Here is a 20,289-nt window from a genome sequence, read left to right on the forward strand (position 1 = left end):
GGACCGCCGCTCTCCCTCACGGACCCCGCAGCGGCGCCGCAGCCCCGAGCGCAGCCCCCGCAGCGGAGCCGCGGGGCGGGCCCGCGAGTTGACGGACGGGCGTATCAGCCAATCGCAGGGCGCAGCGCACCCCCGCGCCGGCGGGCGGGCCAATGGCGGGGCGGGGGGGCGGGGCCCGGCGGCGCGCGCGGCGGCGAGCGGCGAGCGGGCGGCAGTCAGCGCCGAGGCGCGGTGCGGTGCGGGTCGCTCCTCGGGCTCCTGCCGCGGCCGTCGGAGCCGCGCCGCCGCCCTCCTCCTTCCCTCCCCTATGGAAGAGATGGAAGAGGAGCTGAAATGCCCGGTGTGCGGCTCCTTTTACCGGGAGCCCATCATCCTGCCCTGCTCGCACAACCTGTGCCAGGCGTGCGCCCGCAACATCCTGGTGCAGACGCCCGACTCGGAGTCTCCGCAGAGTCGCCGCGCCTCGGGCTCGGCCGTCTCCGACTATGACTACCTGGACCTGGACAAGATGAGCCTGTACAGCGAGGCGGACAGCGGCTACGGCTCCTACGGGGGCTTCGCCAGCGCTCCCACCACGCCGTGCCAGAAGTCCCCGAACGGGGTCCGCGTGTTCCCGCCGGCCGCGCCGCCTCCTCCCGCCGCGCTGGCGCCGCCGCCGCCGCCGCGCAACGCGTGCCTGACGTGCCCGCAGTGCCACCGCAGCCTGGTGCTGGACGAGCGCGGGCTGCGGGGCTTCCCCCGCAACCGCCTGCTCGAGGGCGTCATCGACCGCTACCAGCAGGGCAGGGCGGCGGCCCTGCGCTGCCAGCTCTGCGAGAAGGCGCCCAAGGAGGCGGCCGTGATGTGCGAGCAGTGCGACGTGTTCTACTGCGACCCGTGCCGCCTGCGGTGCCACCCGCCGCGGGGACCGCTGGCCAAGCACCGCCTGGTGCCGCCGGCCCAGGGCCGCGTCAGCCGCCGGCTCAGCCCCCGCAAGATCTCCACCTGCACCGACCACGAGCTGGAGAACCACAGCATGTACTGCGTGCAGTGCAAGAGCCCCGTGTGCTACCAGTGCCTGGAGGAGGGCAAGCACTCCAGCCACGAGGTCAAGGCGCTGGGAGCCATGTGGAAGCTGCACAAGGTGAGCCGTGGCTTGTGCCAGCAGCCGCAGCAGAGCCGCCTTGTGCCCACAGGTTCCATCTTCCCCGGCTGGCAGGGTGGGAGCATCTCCGGCCATCCCATCCTCAGCCATTCCATCCTTGGTCATCCTCATCCCTGGCCATCCCATCCTTGGTCATCACATCCTCTCCTGTCCGATCCTCGGCCATCCCATCCTCAGCCCATCCCATCTTCGGCCATCTTCATCTTTGGCCATCCCATCATTGGTCATCGCATCGTCTCCTGTCCGATCCTCGGCCATCCCATCCCCAGCCATCCTCATCCTCGGCCATCCCATCTCCAGCCATCCTCATCTTCGGCCATCCCATCCCCAGCCATCCTCATCCTCGGCCATCCCATCTCCAGCCATCCTCATCCTCGGCCATTCCATTCCTATTCCCTTCCATTCCCATCTTCGGCCATCCTCATCCTCGGCCATTCCCATCCCCAGCTGTCCCATCCTCTCCCATCCCATCCCCGGCCATCCTCATCCTCGGCCATTCCCATCCCCGGCCATTCCTCATCCTCAGCCATTCTCATCCTCTCCCGTCCCGTGTAGTCCCCTTGGCATCGTGCAGATGATGCTCCCCTGATGCGGGTCCCCAAAGGAGCTGGCAGGGTCCCCTGGGGGTGGCTCGGGGACATCCGCGCCGCAGGGCTGGGAAAGCAACAGGAGCGATGGTTTGGGGAGGAGGAGGAGGAGGGAGGCGTGGATGCACCGTGGGAGCCGCTGGGAGCCACCTCCTGCCGCACTCGGAGTCACCGGGAGGAGGAGGAGGAGGCAGCGGGCAGCTGGAGCTGTCCCTGAATACTGATCAGCTGCACTCGCTCCCCACGCGTCCGTGCTGGAGCTTGAGGCAGGGATGTGGCCATCATCATCATCTTCAGCTCCTCCATGCTCTGCCTCCCTTCCCGCCCTGCTCGCAGCAGGGGCCGAGGGAACTGGGGCAGAAGTGAGCGGGACACGGGCGGACAGGGATGGGCGTCATTCCCTGCATGAACATCGCCCTAATTGGCCCCGCTCCAGCAGATGGGAGCAGGTGGGGGTGACCTGTGACACGGGGCTGGGGAGGGTGTGACCTCCCGGTGGGAGGGACCTGGCTGGGATTGCTTTCCAGGAATAACTCGGGATGCTCTGGCTGGATGCAGATCTCTGGGATGGAGCTCTGCACCCCAGTTGGGTCAGTGGGTGCATGCAGGGACAGGCTGTCACTGTCACAGTGCCCCCCAAAAAGGGGATAAGCACGTTATGCTGTGGGGAGAATGTTTGGTGGTGCTTTGGAAGGGTTTGATGGTGCTTTCCTGACCACCTTATGCTGTGGGGAGAAGGTTTGGTGGTGCTATTTGGAAGGGTTTGATGGTGCTTTCCTGACCACCTTATGCTGTGGGGAGAAGGTTTGGTGGTGCTATTTGGAAGGGTTTGATGGTGCTTTCCTGACCACCTTATGCTGTGGGGAGAAGGTTTGGTGGTGCTATTTGGAAGGGTTTGATGGTGCTTTCCTGACCACCTTATGCTGTGGGGAGAAGGTTTGGTGGTGCTCTTTGGAAGGGTTTGATGGTGCTTTCCTGACCACCTTATGCTGTGAGGAGAAGGTTTGGTGGTGCTCTTTGGAAGGGTTTGATGGTGCTTTCCTGACCACCTTATGCTGTGGGGAGAAGGTTTGGTGGTGCTCTTTGGAAGGGTTTGATGGTGCTTTCCTGACCACCTTATGCTGTGGGGAGGTTTGATGGTGCTTTTTGGAAGGGGCTTTTCCTGGCCCCCTTTGCTGGGAGCAGGAGCAGCTCCTCTCTGGATGTTCAGAGCTCTTGTGCAGATGTGCCAGACCAGTTTGGTGTCCCTGTCCCCATCCATGGGGTGCAATCCCTGATCCCAGGGTGCTGGCAGTGGCGTGGGATGCCCAGGGTCAGGGTGGCACAGGTGACAGGGCAGCTGCTGACAGGAGGCAGAGGATGGAGCCAGGATCCTGTGGAGTGGAGCAGAGGGATGAGAAGCAACAGGCAGAGTTTGGAACACAGGGAATTCCACCTGGAGAGCTTTACTCTCCTTGGAAAGAGCTTGGAGCAGCCTGGTCTGCCCTGGTGGGAGGTGTCTGCCCATGGCACAGAGGTTGGAATGAAATGAGCTTTAGCTTTTCCTTCCAAATCCCTTTTCCCAGGGGAGAGCTTTAGCCAAGTGCTGTTTCATTGATGTAACTGACAGATGAGGATAATGTAACATTATTTCAAATTATGATCTTGGACCGTGGAGCATCATCTGTCTGGAGAGAGCTGTGGTTCTGCAGGGTTCACTGCTATTACCTGGTGCTAGTTTGCTTTTTAGGGGAGGGGAGGAGTCCGTGGAGTTAAATGTGGTGTTAAGGAATAATTGAAGGAGTGATTTGGAATAAGGAATAATTGAAGGAGTGATTTCAGGGCCAGAGCTCAGATTGCTCCTTGAGATGCCATCTAACAAAATTAGGGGGAAGGCTTATTTACCTTAATTTTTGTTGCACACAAAAAAGAAAAAATAAACAAACAAAGCCAGAAAAAAATAAAACAAAAAACTACCAAAACAAACAAAAAACCCAAAAACAACACCAAAAAACCAGAACCAATACCCATGATTTCCAAGCTTGCTCCTGGTTGGGACTGGGCATTAGGAACCAAAGCACCTGTGGGCTGGAGTGGTGATCCTCTTGCAGAAGTGTCTGGTGGTGTGATTTTTTGAGAGCACAGTCCCTTGGCAGTGGAACAGATTTGCTGAAGGTATGACTGTGTCTTTTTGCCTGATCTTTTCTCTGTGATGGGCAGTGTAATGATACCTACAGCTCACAGGAGGGAATTATGGAATGTTTGAATTGGAAGGGCCTTAAATCCCATCCTGTTCCATCCCCTGCCATTCACAGGGACACTTTCACTATCCCAGGTTGCTCCAAGCCCTGTCCAGCCTGGCCTTGGACACTTCCAGGGATCCAGGGGCAGCCACAGCTGCTCTGGGCACCCTGTGCCAACCTCTCACCACCCTCACAGCCAAGAATTCCTTCCCAATATCCCACCTAAATCAACCCTCTTTCAATTTACACCCATCAGGCAGCTCCTGAATTCTCTTGCACCATTCCAGCACCTCTTGGTGTGAATGTTCTTTGGGATGCTCTTCCCTTGTGGCCCAGGGGGGCTGGGATTGTCCCCAGAGCCTGGCTGAGCTGTGGTTCCTGAAGGCAGCTCTGTTCGTGCCCCAGTAGGTGATTGCCAGAACCAGGGCAATCAATCCCTGCTAATTGCACTGTGCTCCCCTTGGAAACAAATCCAAAGGGTTTTTCACAGCCCTCTCTGGGAGCTGCCCCAATTTCCCCTCTCCTCCCTGAAGGTTCTCTGGGATGATCATTGAAAATGATCTCTGCTGAAACACAATCAATTGTCATTCAGGGAGCTGGGCTTTCTAAGCTGGACACAGATTGTGGCAAATCCTCTCTGCCCCCATCTTCCTCTCACTTGTTGGGAGCAGGGTGAATATTCAAGGAAGCACAGAGGGAGATGGGTTTTTAATCTGAATTGTCCCAGTTTTGCACAGATATTGCAGCTGTCTGGGTTTTTATCCTGACGAGCTGGAATGCTGCTTGGCATGCCAGGAGCAGGAGCACAAGATGGAACTGAATCATTTATTCCACACACATCTGAGTCCCTCTTCTGCTGGAAATGTGTGCAGAGTGCAGGCTCAGCAGCTGGATGGTGTTTTTATGGATGGATGGGTGCATGGATGGATGCCTGTGTACAAATACAAACAGGCTGGGAGGGATCTCACTGACGCCTTGTGCAGGCTGCCCCAGAGCAGAGGCTGGATGGAGCTCCAGAATAAAGCAGGGATTTATTCAAAGCATCTCCTCCATGGATCCACCTTGGGCAGCACCAGAGCCCAGCCAGGGCTGCACCCATGATCAACCACAATGGCCCCAAAATGCACGGCCGGGCACGGGCTCTGTCCCTGGGATCAGTTCTGCTCCATTTGCACCTTGCAGTTCATTGTCCCATTCCAGCTTTAGCCCAGGCAGTCCCTCATTGGCACAGGTGTCACCTCATTGGCACAGGCGTCACCTGGGCTCAGCCCCTCCCACCCCAGCACAGGTGCAATGAGGGATGCAGGTGATTCCTATTAAGAGCCAAAAATCCCACACTGGGACTTAATTCCGGCTGGTTTGGACGTCTGGGGAGAATCAGGGGTTGGGAAGCACTGCAAGGGCCCCTCAGTTTGTGCCCAGGGGCCACCAGAGCCAGGACAGGGATGAGCAGAGAGGATTTTTCCTTTTTTCACTTGCCAGGGCTCTGTGTTGGCTGCCTGAGGAGCTTTGGAGGGGAGATTTGGACACTGGGAATGTGCTGCTCTGGTGTCCATGGCAATTCCTGCTCCCACAGCACTTGGGGAAGTATCCAGGGAGTTGCTGTATGACCAAGATCTGTTTGCACTTGCAAAGTAAAATATTTGCTGTTTAAAGAGAAGCAGGGTGGAATCCTTAATGCTTCCCAAGCCTTGGTGTGATGGCCTTCCTATCCCACCACCCTTTTCCTATCTGCAGCAGCAGGATCAATTCTTTCCTTCTCCGGCAATGCCCAAATGCCCTTCCCACCTCCTCCATCCCTCTCTGGCCACATCCAGAGGGTGCCAAACGGCCTGAGAGGCTTTGAAGTCAGAAAAAGCCAAGAAATGTCAGGATCTGGAGCAAAAATGTGATTTTTTTTTTTTTTTTGTCAGGAGAGGCTGAGGGAGCTGGGCAGGGGCTCAGCCTGGAGCAAAGGAGGCTCAGGGGGGCCCTTGTGGCTCTGCACAAGGAGGGGACAGCTGAGGGGTTGGGCTCTGCTCTCAAGGAACAGGGACAGGACAACAGAAACTGTCACAGACACATTTTCTGAAAAATCCTTTCATTAGGATCTTTTCTCCTGAGAAGCTTGGAAGCTTCAGCTTCTCCCTGTTTTGCTGCTTTGAAATGTGATTTGAAGAATTGTTTACCCAGTATGTGAATTGTTTTTACTTGATGACCAATGACAGCCACCTGTGTCGAGGCTGTAAGCAGCCACAAGATTTTATTATTCCTTTTTTTTTCTATTTTTCTTTTTTTTCCGATGTCTCCTTTCTCTAGTCTTTAATATAGTTTTAATATATAATTTTCTTTTAATATATGTCATAAAATAACAAATCAGCCTTCTGAAACATGGAGTCAAGATTCTCATCTCTTCCCATGTTGGAGTTGCCTGCAAATTCCACAGGAAACCATCTCAGGCTGCTCTAGGGCAGGTTCAGGTTGGATATTTAGGAACATTTCCTCATGGAAAGAGTGGTTAGGCAGTGGATAAAGCTTCCCAAGGCAGTGCTGGAGTTCCCATCCCTGGAGGGATTTAAAAGCTGTGTGGGTGTGACATCTGGGTGTTCCAATATCTGGGGATGTGGGGATTTAATGATTTAAAAGTCTTTTCCAGCCTGAATGATGCTGTGGTTTCCACCAGCCTGTGCCTGCCCAGCATCCAGAGGTGGTGCTGCTGATCCTGTTCATTTATTTGGATAAAAGCTTCCTGTCAGGTGCTCTTTGCTTTGCACTCCCTACAGTTGGTGGAGTAAGGAGCAGCCCCAGACCCCCCTGTAAATCAAAGGTGGTGTGGTACAGCAAGTTCTGCAGGGGTTTGTGGAGCCCAGGGGGCAGGAGGTGACCTCTGGCCTATCTGCAGATGGAAATGGGCCCAGGGTCATCTCAGAGTGAGCGGAAATCACTGCAGCTTTTATTCCATTCCAGTGGGAAGGTTGGATTAGATATGAGGAACAAATTCTTCCCCTGGCACAGGGTGCCCAGAGCAGCTGTGGCTGCCCCTGGATCCCTGGCGGTGCCCAAGGCCAGGCTGGAGCTCCCTGGCACAGTGGAAGGGGTCCCTGCCATGGCAGGGTGGGATGAGATGAGCTTTGAGTTTCCTTCCAACCCAAACCTCTCCATGGTTCTGTGTCCAAAAATACACAGATCTGACAGAGCAGAGCTCTGTTCCCCCATCTGCCTCAGGCTCTGAAGCACCTCCATGAGCAGATTGAGCTCTGGTGGGGTCCATCTTCATCTGTAAATATCAAACCTTTTCCTTTCTCTCCGATATCATCTCTTCTCTTGGCCAATTGGTGAATGAAGGACCCCCCAGCTGGGTTTTGCTGCATTTTCTGTGGTGCAAATCAGGAGCACCTCTGCTTAGATGGGGGAAATTAACCCAGGGACTGATTCTTGTGTCTCTTTCAAGGAAATTTCTGCAGTATCCATACCCAGAAATTCCCCTGTTAAGGTTTTTATTGACTCAGAGGTGGTGTTTTAAAAACTTTTATTCTATTTTCAGCCTCATGTGAAGGGTGAGGCAATCCAGATGTTATAATTGACACCATTATAATTTGAAGCTCTTTTCTAATTACAATACATTATAAGTGTTTCTTGGCTTACATTACTTGAGAATTAAAATATTTAAGAAAACTTTAACCAAAAAGTAGCTAAACAAGAACAAGTCTGTATAAAAATGCACACTGTGTGTGTGAGCATTCTATCAAGCTTTAAGAATTCTGTGCAAATTCATTTCCCACAACCACATCCCTAGCCTGGAAAAACAGGAGAATGAGGAAGAGCAAACACTGTGCCTGGTGTTAAATAAATTACTTGAGGATGTGGAAAGGCTTTGCTGTTCATTAGGCAGGTTTCACAGGATGCTTTCCAGGAACTGACATTGCTGCAGGGGGGATCTTTGTTGGGAAAATGTTCTCAAGAGGCTTTGGGGCTGCTCTGCATTGCTCATTCCTGCTCCTCTAAATAACCCAGCACCTCTAAATAACCCAGCACCCAGAAATTTTGACTTTTAAAAGGAAAAACTTTGCTTGGTGTCACAGAACCCCAAAATGGTTTGGGTTGGAAGGGACTTTCAGGATCATCTCATCCCAAACTCTGCCATGGCAGGGACACCTTCCACCATCCAGGCTGCTCCAAGCCCTGTCCAGCCTGGCCTTGGACAGAATTCCTTCCCAATATCCCATCTAAATCTTTCCTGTTTTTAATTCTTGCCACAACCCTTTCCCCTATGACCACAAATTCATTTTTGGAGCCCTGCTGTGCACTTTCTAGCAATCCAGCACATAGCACTGGGAGATATTTCCCTTCCCTGGACTTGGAAGGAACTTCCAGCAGCCTTTGATTAACTCGTATTACTCACACAAATTCATTTAGTTCAGAGTGCCTTCAAATTGCATTGCTCTTCCCAGCTGTATGAAAGAGTAATTAAAGAAAAATGTGCCTGAAACATAACAACTCTCAAAGCTGCTCTTTTGTCAGCCTTGGTCTTTGTTTTGTTTGTTCTTGGGACGAGGCTTTTTACACTGGTAAATTGGCTTATAAATAAGCCAGCTCCTTCCCTGTTCATTCATCTCATCCTGCTGGGATGAATTGGATAAATTTCTATTTAGAGCAAGTCCATGAGGCACAGAGAGCTGGGGGGATAAATCTCTGGTGACCCTGGCTCAGGTAATGTCCTGGAAGAGATGGAATTGCTGTGAGGAGTAAAAGCTCTCAGAGTGAGTTTCTCAAATCCAGTTGTAGCTGGGAAGAGCAGGGATGGTTTGGGGTCTGGGACCACCCCTGAGGGTCATAAATGGGAAATGCACTAAACTCTTCAACAGGGAGACAAATAAATAGAAATGAAGCCCAGCTCTCACCCATTCCAGTGGCAGCTCCCTGATTAATGCAGGAAGGAGAGCAGAGCTGAGAGCAGCAGGGCAGAGAATTCACCTTGCCTCTCTTGAAAGGAAAATTTTGTTTGCAGCCTGAACCAGCTCATATTTTGCCTTCAGAACTGAATTCAGCTTTGGGGGCAGCCTGACCTGGAGCTGGCTGGAAAAGCTCAGCAGAGGCTCTGATCAGGGCAGAATTTCTGGGTAGAAAGAACAAGACCCAAGCTGAGCTTGCAATTTTCTTGAGCAGCAGAGGGGTGACTGTGAGGGTGATGCCAACCTCAAACACCATATGCACAGCATGGATTGAGGTTAGGGCCACGTTTTTGTATTTAATTAGCCATTAAATTCCCCGTGTCACAGAAATAGAGGGCTGTTAATAGGAGCCTGCTCAGTTCTGTAGCGGCAGAAATTGCCCTGGGAGGGATCTGGCAGTTGAGGGATTTCCCATCAGTGTTAATTACCCTTTCCCCTTTACTACCCTTATAGGAATTGATGGGTTTAGAATTAAAAAAGCTGTAATTGGATGTGAATAAGGCATGCATGGATGCTGCCTGGAGGCTGAGAGTGGAGCCACAGTTGCCATTCCCAAGGGGAGTGGGGTGGATCTGCAGCTGGGGTGGATGAAGGGAGCACAGATCCATGGAAGCAGCTGCAGCAGCCACTGGAGTGGAAGATCACATTTGTGGCTTCCAATGCCTCCTGAAAATCCCAGGAGATCTCCTGTGGAGATGCCAGCCTGGCTGCCCACGCTGGGGCTGCTGCTTCTTGCTTGGTGTAAAGCCAAAATACGTGGGGAATATCAGTTAAATTATTTGCTTCACCCCCAAAAATGTGAAATATCTTTCAACCAGCGATCCTTTTTATTTCTTTTTGGTCTCCAAATGTACAAATTTAATTTGTATTAAATTCTGTCATTTTTCCCTTGCTCCTGGCCTCTCTGGATTTGCATGGTCAGTTCAGTTCCCTTCTTGTTGCTGTTCCCTGTGGCAGGATTGGGGTTTTTGTGTGTGAATTAATGATGGGTTATGGCCTTGCCTTCAGCTCAGTGCTGCATCCATGGCATCATTCCTGACAGCCTGTGCTGTGGAGCTGCTTTCCACCTGCAGCTCTTGGGGTTTTCTCTGGTGAAATCCCTCTGTTTTCACAGATAACCAGTGTCAAGATGTATTAATTCACTGGTTCTGTTAAATTCACCATTTTCCCTCTCCCTCCTTCCTTTCCCTGGAAGTGTCCAAGGCCAGGCTGGACAGGGCTTGGAGCAGCCTGGGACAGGGGAAGGGGTCCTTGCCCATGGCAGGAGGTGGAACAAGATGAGATTTAAGGTGCCTTCCAACCCAAACAATCCTGGATTCTGTGATTCCCAGGGTCTCTGCTGTGCCTGTGGGATTCCTGCTTGGGAAGGACCTTTCTGCCTGCAGTGGCAAACTCAGAGGTCTGAATGGGATCCGCCTTTCAAAACAGATTTCTGTGACTCTGTGCCTTGGTCTCTCTGGCAAACTCAGAGGTCTGAATGGAAGCCCCCTTTCAAAACAGATTTCTGTGATTGTGTGCTTTGCTTTCTCTGTCAGGGGATGTAAAGCTGGCAGAAGGGGGGGTTGTGACAAGCTTTGAAATGGATTTTTCCTAACAAGGCACATTTATTGATTTCCAGACGCAGCCTCTGCTTTGGGGGCAGAGTTCCCTCCCTTCCCTCTGTGCTCTCCCTGTTTCACCCACATCACCCAGGGATCCAGGCTGGAGCAGGGGAGGACTGGCAGGGAATTGGGGCAGCATTTCCCTGAGGATGCTGGAAAGGGAAGGGCTGGGCTGGAGATCTCCCTGCCAAGGATTTGCTTCATCCTCCTGGGCAAATAATTGCACAAAGCCCCTGTGTGTCCTCTCCCAGGAAATGTGTGTTTAGCACCAGAGCCCTTCCTCCAATTATGGTGGGAATTCATAACAGAACACGTGGAGATGAAGTGGGAATTTCCAAACTTGTGAGAGCTGGGTGAAATCCCATCAAGGGCACAGCAGGAGCATCAGCCTCTCTCCCTCCCTGGGAAAGCACTTCCAGCCTTGCTCAGACAAGGACTGAAGTCACAGAGATTTGAGGGCATGACTGAAATGCTTTCTCACGTTGGGACATCTGAGATGATAAATTGGGAGAGCCCTGGATGTGCAAACAGGGCTGGATTAACGAGGTGCTGGGTGAGGCTGGTGCTGTCCCTTGGCTCGGTGACAAATGCCACCATTCCCTGGGTGGCACGGCACTCATTCTCTGGCAGGGTACAGTGTTGCTGTAGGGATTTGTACTATGTAAAAGAATTTACTAATTTTCTAGAAAAGTGGGGAATGAGACATAGGGTATGAAATTAACTTGGGGTAGAAATCAATTTGAGATTTACATGAGATGTGCTGGTTTAACTTGTTTAGTCTATGGCTTGCTCACATTGATGCCTTGTGCAGGCTGCCCCAGAGCAGAGGCTGGATGGAGTCACAGAATAAAGCAGGGATTTATTCAAAGCATCTCCTCCATGGATCCACCTTGGGCAGCACCAGAGCCCAGCCAGGGCTGCACCCAAGATCAACCAAAATGGCCCCAAAATGCACGGCCGGGCACGGGGTCTGTCCCTGGGATCAGTTCTGCTCCATTTGCACCTTGCAGTTCATTGTCCCATTCCAGCTTTAGCCCCTGCAGTCCCACCCTGCTTGTTTTTCTCTCTCCAGCCCACGGTGTTTGTGCTCCGGGGCTGAGATTTGGATCATTTGTCCTTGGTGCCCAGCTGGAGCAGGAATTGTTTTGTCTCCCTGCTCTGTGCACAGAGCTCAGAACTGCACCTCATCAGAACCATCCCCTGATATGGAGCCCAGACCCTCACACTAAAGCAGCACAGAACCTGAAAAATACAAAAGCTAAACCTGAGGCATCAGCAGAGATGAAGTGTGCTGTGTGTTTAACTTTAGTCTGTGAGCTTGCTGTGCAGAAGGCAGAGGTGTAGAACAAGCTTCAGCCTCCTCAGCAAACGCTCTGCAGCTCAGCCCTGCTGTGTGAGGGAGCAGTGACAGCACCTCTGATTGTCCCCACGTCCCTTCCCTGCTGCTCCTTTGTAGCTCAGCCAGCTCCCTCTTTCTTGTGCCATTTCTGCTCTTTGTGGGGCTGTTCCCTCACAGGAGCAGCAGTGCTGTGTTACTGTCATTTTTTTTGAAAAATCTCTTCACTAGGATTTTTTCTCTTGGGAAGCTGAGAAGCTTTAGAGAAAAATGAAAACAAGATTTGGAGTTTTTTGTGTTTTGTATTTTTGGAATGTAGTTTGGACATTGTTTACCAACTGGTCATTGTTTCATGTAAATTGTTTCAACTTAATGACCAATCACAGTTCAGCTTTGTCAGGAGTCATGAGTTTCATTATCTTTGTAGCCTTCTGTCTGTATCCTTTCTCTATTCTTTAGTACAGATATAAATAATATAATATAATATAGTATAATATAATATAAAATTCTTTTAAGGACATGAAGTCAGATTCATCTTTCCTTCCAATGACAGAAACCCCAGAAAACACCCCAGTGGTGGCTCCTGTCACGCTGTCACACCAAGCCCACACAGCCCAGGCGTGGCTGAGCCTGTGCTGCCTCCATCCTGCACCAACACCTCTCCCATCCTGACGTTCTGTTCCCAGGAAATGAGGACCTCAGAGGGCATTTGCTGAGGTCTGTGCTGCCAGCAGCCCACACCTTGGTGAATCAGAGAGCTTAGACACAGTTTCTCACCTCTGAGATGATTTCTCACCTCCCACGGAGCACAGCAGTTAAAATTCGTGAATATATGAATTTTTATTTTTTTTCATTTGTCTTGGTTTGGAAAGCCAGGTGTCTGCTAAGGAAGGCAGGAGCCTCCCCTAAAATGGAGAATGTAAACCCCTTCCCTCTGAATTGCTATGAATGTTAAATTAAAGGGCTTGCAGGCAAAAAATAAGGGAGCAGGAATAACAGTTTTTTTATTAGGGAAGAAAATAAAGGATAAAATAAACAATGCAGTACACTAGAACAACACTGCCAGAGTCAGAACCCAACCTGACACCCTGTGGGTCAGGCTGTTGGTGCAGTCCCATTGGAATTGTGGCTCAGCTCTCCTGCAGTGTCAGGGCTGGTTCTGCTGGAGCAGGGATCCTGGAGAAGGGTGGAGTCTCTTCCTCTGGAGATCCAGGGGAAGAAGAGGCAGCTGCTGTTCCTCTGGGGAATCCAGTGGAGAAGCCGTGCTGGTGCTCCAGAATCTCCAGATTCTATCCAGGCAGGAATGCTTGGCTGGTGTTCCAGAATCTCCAGATTATATCCAGGCAGGAATGCTTGGCTGGTGTTCCAGAATCTCCAGATTATATCCAGGTAGGAATGCTTGGCTGGTGTTCCAGAATCTCCAGATTATATCCAGGCAGGAATGCTTGGCTGGTGTTCCAGAATCTCCAGATTATATCCAGGTAGGAATGCTTGGCTGGTGTTCCAGAATCTCCAGATTATATCCAGGTAGGAATGCTTGGCTGGTGTTCCAGAATCTCCAGATTATATCCAGGCAGGAATGCTTGGCTGGTGTTCCAGAATCTCCAGATTATATCCAGGTAGGAATGCTTGGCTGGTGCTCCAGAATCTCCAGATTATATCCAGGTAGGAATGCTTGGCTCCTCCCTCTGGGCTCACATCTTCCAATGGGATGCTGTAGTTCTTATCAGCCATGCAGGGACATTCAATGGCTGTTATCAGCAGGTGTTTTCCCAGTTGTGGAAGAGATAAGGAAAACTGCCCACTGAACAGAAGATAACTGCTATACAGATGGCAAATAGAATACAATTTGCTTGACAATCCAGGACATAATTTTAAATAAAAGTTAAATAATTTTTAAAATAAATATTTTTTAAAATAAAAAACAAATAATTTTTGCCCCCTGGCAGTGGATGCTGCACCTTCCCCCTGCCCTAAGGACAGATGGAGGGATGGTAGGTCAGGGAGGTCACATCTGCTGGCCTTGGTGCTGTGAGCCTTGCTGTGCCCCTGGAGCTGTGGTCAGATGATCCAGCCCTCCATCCATCTGTGGCTTGGGCTCTGCACTGATCTCCTGCCGTGGTGCCAGGCTGTCAGATGGACAAGGACAGGCCACAGGCACCTTCAGGAGGATCTTGGCTCCGTTCCTGCCTGGCAGGTGCTTTGCCCATGTCTGCCAAGCTGCCAGCTGAGCACTGCCTATTGCAGGTTTCTGGCTCCTCTTGCCATGCTGTGCTGCTTGATGGTGGCTGGGTGGCCTGGGATGGGATTCCTGCATGAGCTGGAAGGGGTAGGAAGGTGCAAGAAGAGAAAAGGAGGCTCGGGGGGCCCTTGTGGCTCCTGCCAGGAGGGCACAGCCAGGGGGGTCGGGCTCTGCTCGAGGGAACAGGGACAGGAGCAGAGGGAACGGCCTCAGGCTGGGCCGGGGGAGGTTTGGATTGGAAATTTGGGGAAATTTCTTCATGGAAAGGGTGGTCAGGTGTGAGAAACACTCACATCAGGTATTGAAAGGAGCTGCCTGGAGAGGTTTGGAGTGCCCATCCCTGGAGGTGTCCCAGGAATTCCTGGAGGTGGCACTCAGAGCTCTAGGCTGGGGACAAGGTGGAGATCAGCTTGGACTCCATGGGCTGGGAGGTCTTCTCCAACCTCAGGGATTCTCTGGGATGTCTCATCATGGTGGGAAGCCTGAAGGAACTGCAAGGTGGAAAGGTGGGAGAAGGAAAGGGGAAAGGAAATGGGATCCCACCCCATTCTCCATCCCCACCCCACAGGGCTCCAGCACCTGGAGAGGCTTCAGGGGCAGAGATTCTGCTCAGTTTGTTCCAAACTGGGCTGAGCAGGGCTTGGAGCAACCTGGTCTAGTGAAGGGTGGCCTCAGACATGAGCTGTGAGCTGGGGAACACCTCCTGCCATTGTGGGATGGTTCTGCAGCTGAGGGGGAAATCTGGAATTGCTTTTATAGTGTGGTGGTGTTTGCAGGGTCTCAGGGTGAGGGAAGAGATGAGAATCTGACTCCGTGTTTTAGAAGACTGATTTGTTATTTTAACATATATTATATTAAAAGAAAATTATATATTAAAACTATACTAAAGAATAGAAGAAAGGATTTCACCAGAAGGTTAGAAAGGAAAGGAATTGAATGATAATAAAATCTTGTGACTGACCAGAGTCCCAACACAGCTGGACTGTGATTGGTCATTAAGTAGAAACCACTCACATGGACCAATCAAAGATGCACCTGTTGCATTCTACAATAGCAGATAATTATTATTTTTCTTTTCCTCCGAGGCCTCTCAGCTTCTCAGGAAAAAAAAATCTTGTCAAAAAGATTTTTCATAAAATATGTCTGTAACATTATTGTTTTTCTTTTCCTCTTTTCATCTCCTGCTGCATCCAAAGGAGAGGCAAGGAGGAATAATTGATGGCAGGGCTGTGTGTGGTGGATAAAAACCCTTCCTGCCATATGCCAGGTTTGGCTTCAGCAAGGCTGGAATTGGGGAATTCTCATGGATCACAGCAGGTCCCAGAGCTTTGGGTTTCACCAGCCTGACAGTGACCCTGCCAGGGAGGAACAGACATTGTGACAGGGCCTGTTGGCATAGTTTTAAACTCAAAAAGGGTTGATTGAACCTATTTTAGGGACAAAATTATTTATTGTGAGGGTGGTGAGGCTGCCCCCGGATCCCTGGAAGTGTCCAAGGCCAGGTTGGATGGGCTTGGAGCACTCTGGGATAGTGGAAGGTGTCCCTGCCATGGCAGGAGTGGAATGGGATGGGATTTAAGGTCCCTTCCAACCCAAACCATTCTGGGATTTATTCAGAGTAAACATCAGGTCATGGCTCAGTTTCCTGCCACTTACACACAAGAAAATAAGTGTAAATTAAACCAACCAGTGGGGTTTGGGTTTATGCAGTGGGATTTGTGTTTATGCAGCCCTTCCTGAAGAGATCACATCCCAGCAGGGCTCCTGAACCCAGGAAAAATACACTTTCCTTGTATGTGCCCCAAAATACAGCTATTTTAAATTAAATAAATTAATTAAATTATTATAATTAACTAAATATAATAATATTATATAATCAATATTATATAATATATAATAATAGAAATATATAATAATGTAGAATATATTATATATTATATAATACATATATAATATTCATTATATGTTATGTGATAATTATAGAATAATCAATATTTCATAATATAGAATATAACATAATTTAAATATATAATAATATATAATATCATTAATATTTATAATATATTACACATATGTTATATAATTATAAAATATTTTGGATATTGTATTAAATTATTATATAATAATTGTGTAATTATTATATTGTTTATGTTGTATTTTAAATTTTATATTTTTATTTTTTAATTATTATATTTTTTAAATTTTAAATTAAATATAACAAAGCATATGGAGCCAACACCATCACATGCTGCATGTGGAGTTCAGGGGGGCTGTGCTGGTTTAGCCTGATTCAAACTCCACTATAAAACATGTCCAGTTCCTAAATGTGCTTCACAGGGATCCAGAGCAAGGTTTTGTGCCTAATCTCCATCTCTGGGAAAAGCTTTTAACCTTGGTGAAACACTGATGAAATCAGTAATTATTATTTTATTGCAGCCATTTGATTTAAGCAGATTACGTGGTTTGGGGTCTCCAGGTTGATTTGCAGTTCCAGTTTGAAGGAGCCAGGAGATCTCTGAGTACAAATAATGTCACAAATAATGTCCAGGGTGGGATGTAAGGCCTGATTCTGCCTCCTGCATTTCTCCTGGCTGTCAGGAATATCTGTGGTAACTTACCACAGATAAGTGATTGATTCCTTCAGCATGAGGTTGGTGGAGTTGGACTCTGAGCGTTTCTGTGGGGTTGGGAGGTAATTTATGTAACATTTTATGTAACAGCTTGCTGCCTTCACCACTTTGCATGTGCACAAATCCATCAGCCAAGCTCTTCCTGGAGCAGAATATTTTAAAATCAGGTGGTCTTGGTGGCTGCACAGCCCTGCAGCAAAAAATAGGTGTTTATTCTGAGGCAGGGGTGATGTAGAGATGCTGATTTTGGATGCCTGTTCCCAGATATTATGGTCTGGAGTTAAATACATGAGACATTGCTGGCCCTGGAGGGAAAATGGAGATAAACCAAGGCTGGGGGAGCTGGGAATGTTCCCCTGGAGAGGAGAAGGCTCCAGGGAGAGCTCAGAGAGCCTAAAGGGGCTCCAGGAGAGCTGGAGAGGTGTGGTATTTTCAGGGTCCCCAGGGTGAAGGAGGAATTGAGAATCTGACTCCATGTTCTCAGAAGGCTAATTTATTATTTTATTATAACATTACATTACATTACATTTTATTACATATTACAATACATTACATTTTATTACATATTATATTACATTATATTACATTTCTATTATAGAATGCTATACTAAAGCTATACTAAAGAATAGAGAAAGGATTCATCAGAAGGCTTAATAACATACTAATATTACAATATTATATTATATTATATTATATTATATTATATTATATTATATTATATTACATTATATTACATTATATTACATTATATTACATTATATTGTATTATATTTTTATTCCCTTGTATTATTTTTTTTATTATATTATGCTATATTAAGCTATCGTAAAGAATAGAGAAAGGGTACATCATAAGGCTTAATAAGATACTACTTAAAAACTCAGAGTCCCGACACAGCTGGACTGTGATTGGTCATTAACTTAAAACAATTTACATGAAACCAATGATACAATCACCTGTTGGATAAACAGTCTCCAGACCACATTCCAAAGCAGCAAAACACAGGAGAGAAAAATGAGATAACGTTTTTTTTCCTTTTTCTCTGAGGCTTCTCAGCTTCCCAGGAGGAGAAATCCTGGTGAAGGGATTTTTCCAGAAAATGTCATGGTGACAGAGAGGGACTGGGGACAAGGGTTGGAGGGACAGGACACAGGGAATGGCTCCCACTGCCAGAGGGCAGGGATGGATGGGAGATTGGGAATTGGGAATTCCTGGCTGGGAGGGTGGGCAGGCCCTGGCACAGGTGCCCAGAGAATCTGTGACTGTCCCTGGATATCCCTGGCAGTGCCCAAGGCTTCTTTAGGGCACACAGGTCCTTCCTTGGTGGCTCTCCATGTTGGAAGTGCCAGTGAGAGCTCCGAATTCATGGAGCTCTTGGCTCCTGGTGCTGCTCCATGTGCAGGGAATGGTTTTGGTGCTGTCCAGGGAGCCCCTGCCCTGGGATTGAGAGAAAGATGGGCCTGGACAAGCCTTGCTTTATGAGCTGCTTCTCCTTTGTGTGCTCAAAACCGGTTGTAAGTTTATATGGAAACATCCTTAAATAAAGCAAAGCCTCCCAGGGAAAGGAACAGGCCTCGGCACTTCTGTGACTCAGCCCTTGCCTTGGAAAAGCCAAGGAAAAATGGAAAAAAGCCACTGGAAAAAGGCCAAATTTCACATTTTAGGGTTAAATTGAAACCCCTGGTTCTCGGTGACATTTGTGTGCAGACCCTTTGTCCCTGTGAGGAGCCAGCAGAGCCTCCTGGCAGTGCCAGCTCCCAGGCTGGAGGTGAAGGCACAAGGGCTGGGTGGGACAGACAGGACAAAGGGCACCCATGGGACAAATCCAGGCTTGTCGTGTGCCTCTGGAGTGTCACTCCAGTGGGTCATGGCAGGGACACTCAGGCTGACCACCTGGGAGCTAATTAAAATCTAATGAGCTCAGGCTCACTGGGCTAATCCTCCTGTGCAGTGAATATCCCACACAGGGGACAAGAGGAAACAGCCTCAAGATGCATCAGGAGAGGTTTGGGTTGGATATTAGGAGAAATTTTTACCCAAAAAGGGCTGTTCAGTCACAGCACTGCTGCCTGAGGTAGTGCTGGAGTCTCCATCTCTGGAGGGATTAAAAGCAGTGTGGATGTGACACTTGGGGACATGGAGCAGTGGTGGCCTTGGCATCCTCAGCACTGTGAAAAACGCCAATCACTTGGTTTTAAAATTTTAAAAGCTTAATGGTAATAAAATTGTTATAAAAATAGCAATATAATAAGAGTAATAATTTAGACCATTTGGATTAGGACAATATGAGACAACAGAAACAAAGAGTTACAGACAGTCTGGGTACCTTTTCTGGGCAAAATAAGCCTGAAAAAGGCCCCATGTTAACAGAGGATTAACCCTTAAAAACAACAGCCTGTTGCATATTCATACAGCTCATCCATGATGCATAAATTCCATTCAAACACAGGATTCCGTCTGGTCAGTGTCAGCTCCTTCCTTCTAATCCTAACAGTGCCTCCAAGGTGGGAAGAAGTTTGTTTCTTCTGATAAGAAGGCCATAAATTCCCTTTCTCTGAAAGATTCAGGTGTCCTGTGGCTGCTATCTCGGTGCGAGTCCTTTCTTTAGAAAAAAACCTATCTTACATAGCACAGTTTCTATTTTAACATTATGTTATAACCTAAAACTATATTTAACACACTACTTAAGAAAATTAACACAGCATCACTTTCTAACACAACACATACGATATTCATTTGAATATTTGCAAAAAGTCAATCATAAAATACACATTTTTCACAAGCACCATGTTGTGTTACACCTGTATCTTTGACTCCTTTCCTCCTTAGCCTGGTTTTTCTTTCTTTTTCTTGAAAGTGTTTTCCCCTAGAAAAACCCACCTCTATTACTGAGGTAAATGTGAATTTTCCCTCCACTCCCGTCCCCTGATATTTCCTGGGTTCTTCTCCATAAATGCTCATGAATGATTCAGTGAGCCCAGCGCTGGCTTCCCTGGTGACACCAGGATGGATTTCTCTTCCAGTGGTTCAGATTGTGGGGATGGAACCCCCTCACTCCTCCTTCTCTGTAGAAACACTGACAAGTTATTCATTACTTCCTAATTAGCCAGACATCCCTTCTTATTAAAGATTAATTTTTTTAAAAGGCAGTCATTATCTCAGCTCTTCCAAGGGTTATTGATTTATTCTTCTTCCTTTTTTATTAATGGATCTACAACCTCCTCATAATCCATCCAGTGCAGTGGTTCCCCTGCCTCTCATCCTCCCTTCCCTACATCATTAATGTAGGAAATGGCTTTGTAGAAAATTTTTAAAGTTTGATGGAAGGTTTATATAGCATGTATTTGTATGTAAATTTTGAGATAAGAAATGGTAACTTAGAAATTATATGGAATAGGATAGTCATTGTTGAGAGAGAAATGGAATTAGAAATGTTTGAAAAGGTGGTTTTATAAATAAGATAAGATATTTTGGAGAAATAGAATTATGAAAGATGTATTGTAGTAGGACTTAGGAAAAGTAATTTTAGATAATTAACTTTAAAACATTTACAACATAGTGTAGCTAATGCTGATAGGCCAATAAATGCTTATAGTGT

General features: G+C 48.4%; 1 protein-coding gene across 3 annotated transcripts in view; it reads left to right on the plus strand.

The window, feature by feature from the left end:
- Window positions 1-225: 225 nt before the first annotated feature.
- TRIM9 (tripartite motif containing 9) overlaps window positions 226-20,289 on the plus strand; it is a 69,419-nt gene continuing 49,355 nt past the window's right edge. For all 3 annotated transcript variants that reach the window (XM_054286877.1, XM_054286879.1, XM_054286878.1), the window contains exon 1: window positions 226-1,123. In XM_054286877.1, coding sequence (XP_054142852.1) covers window positions 308-1,123 — 816 coding nt within the window. In that variant the 5' untranslated portion in view covers window positions 226-307. The remainder of the gene's footprint in view (window positions 1,124-20,289) is intronic.

Source organism: Melozone crissalis, unplaced genomic scaffold, assembly GCF_028551555.1.
Source record: "Melozone crissalis strain CALT ecotype California unplaced genomic scaffold, PUWL_Pcris_2 ptg000056l_1, whole genome shotgun sequence".
Taxonomy (NCBI): Eukaryota; Metazoa; Chordata; class Aves; order Passeriformes; family Passerellidae; genus Melozone; species Melozone crissalis.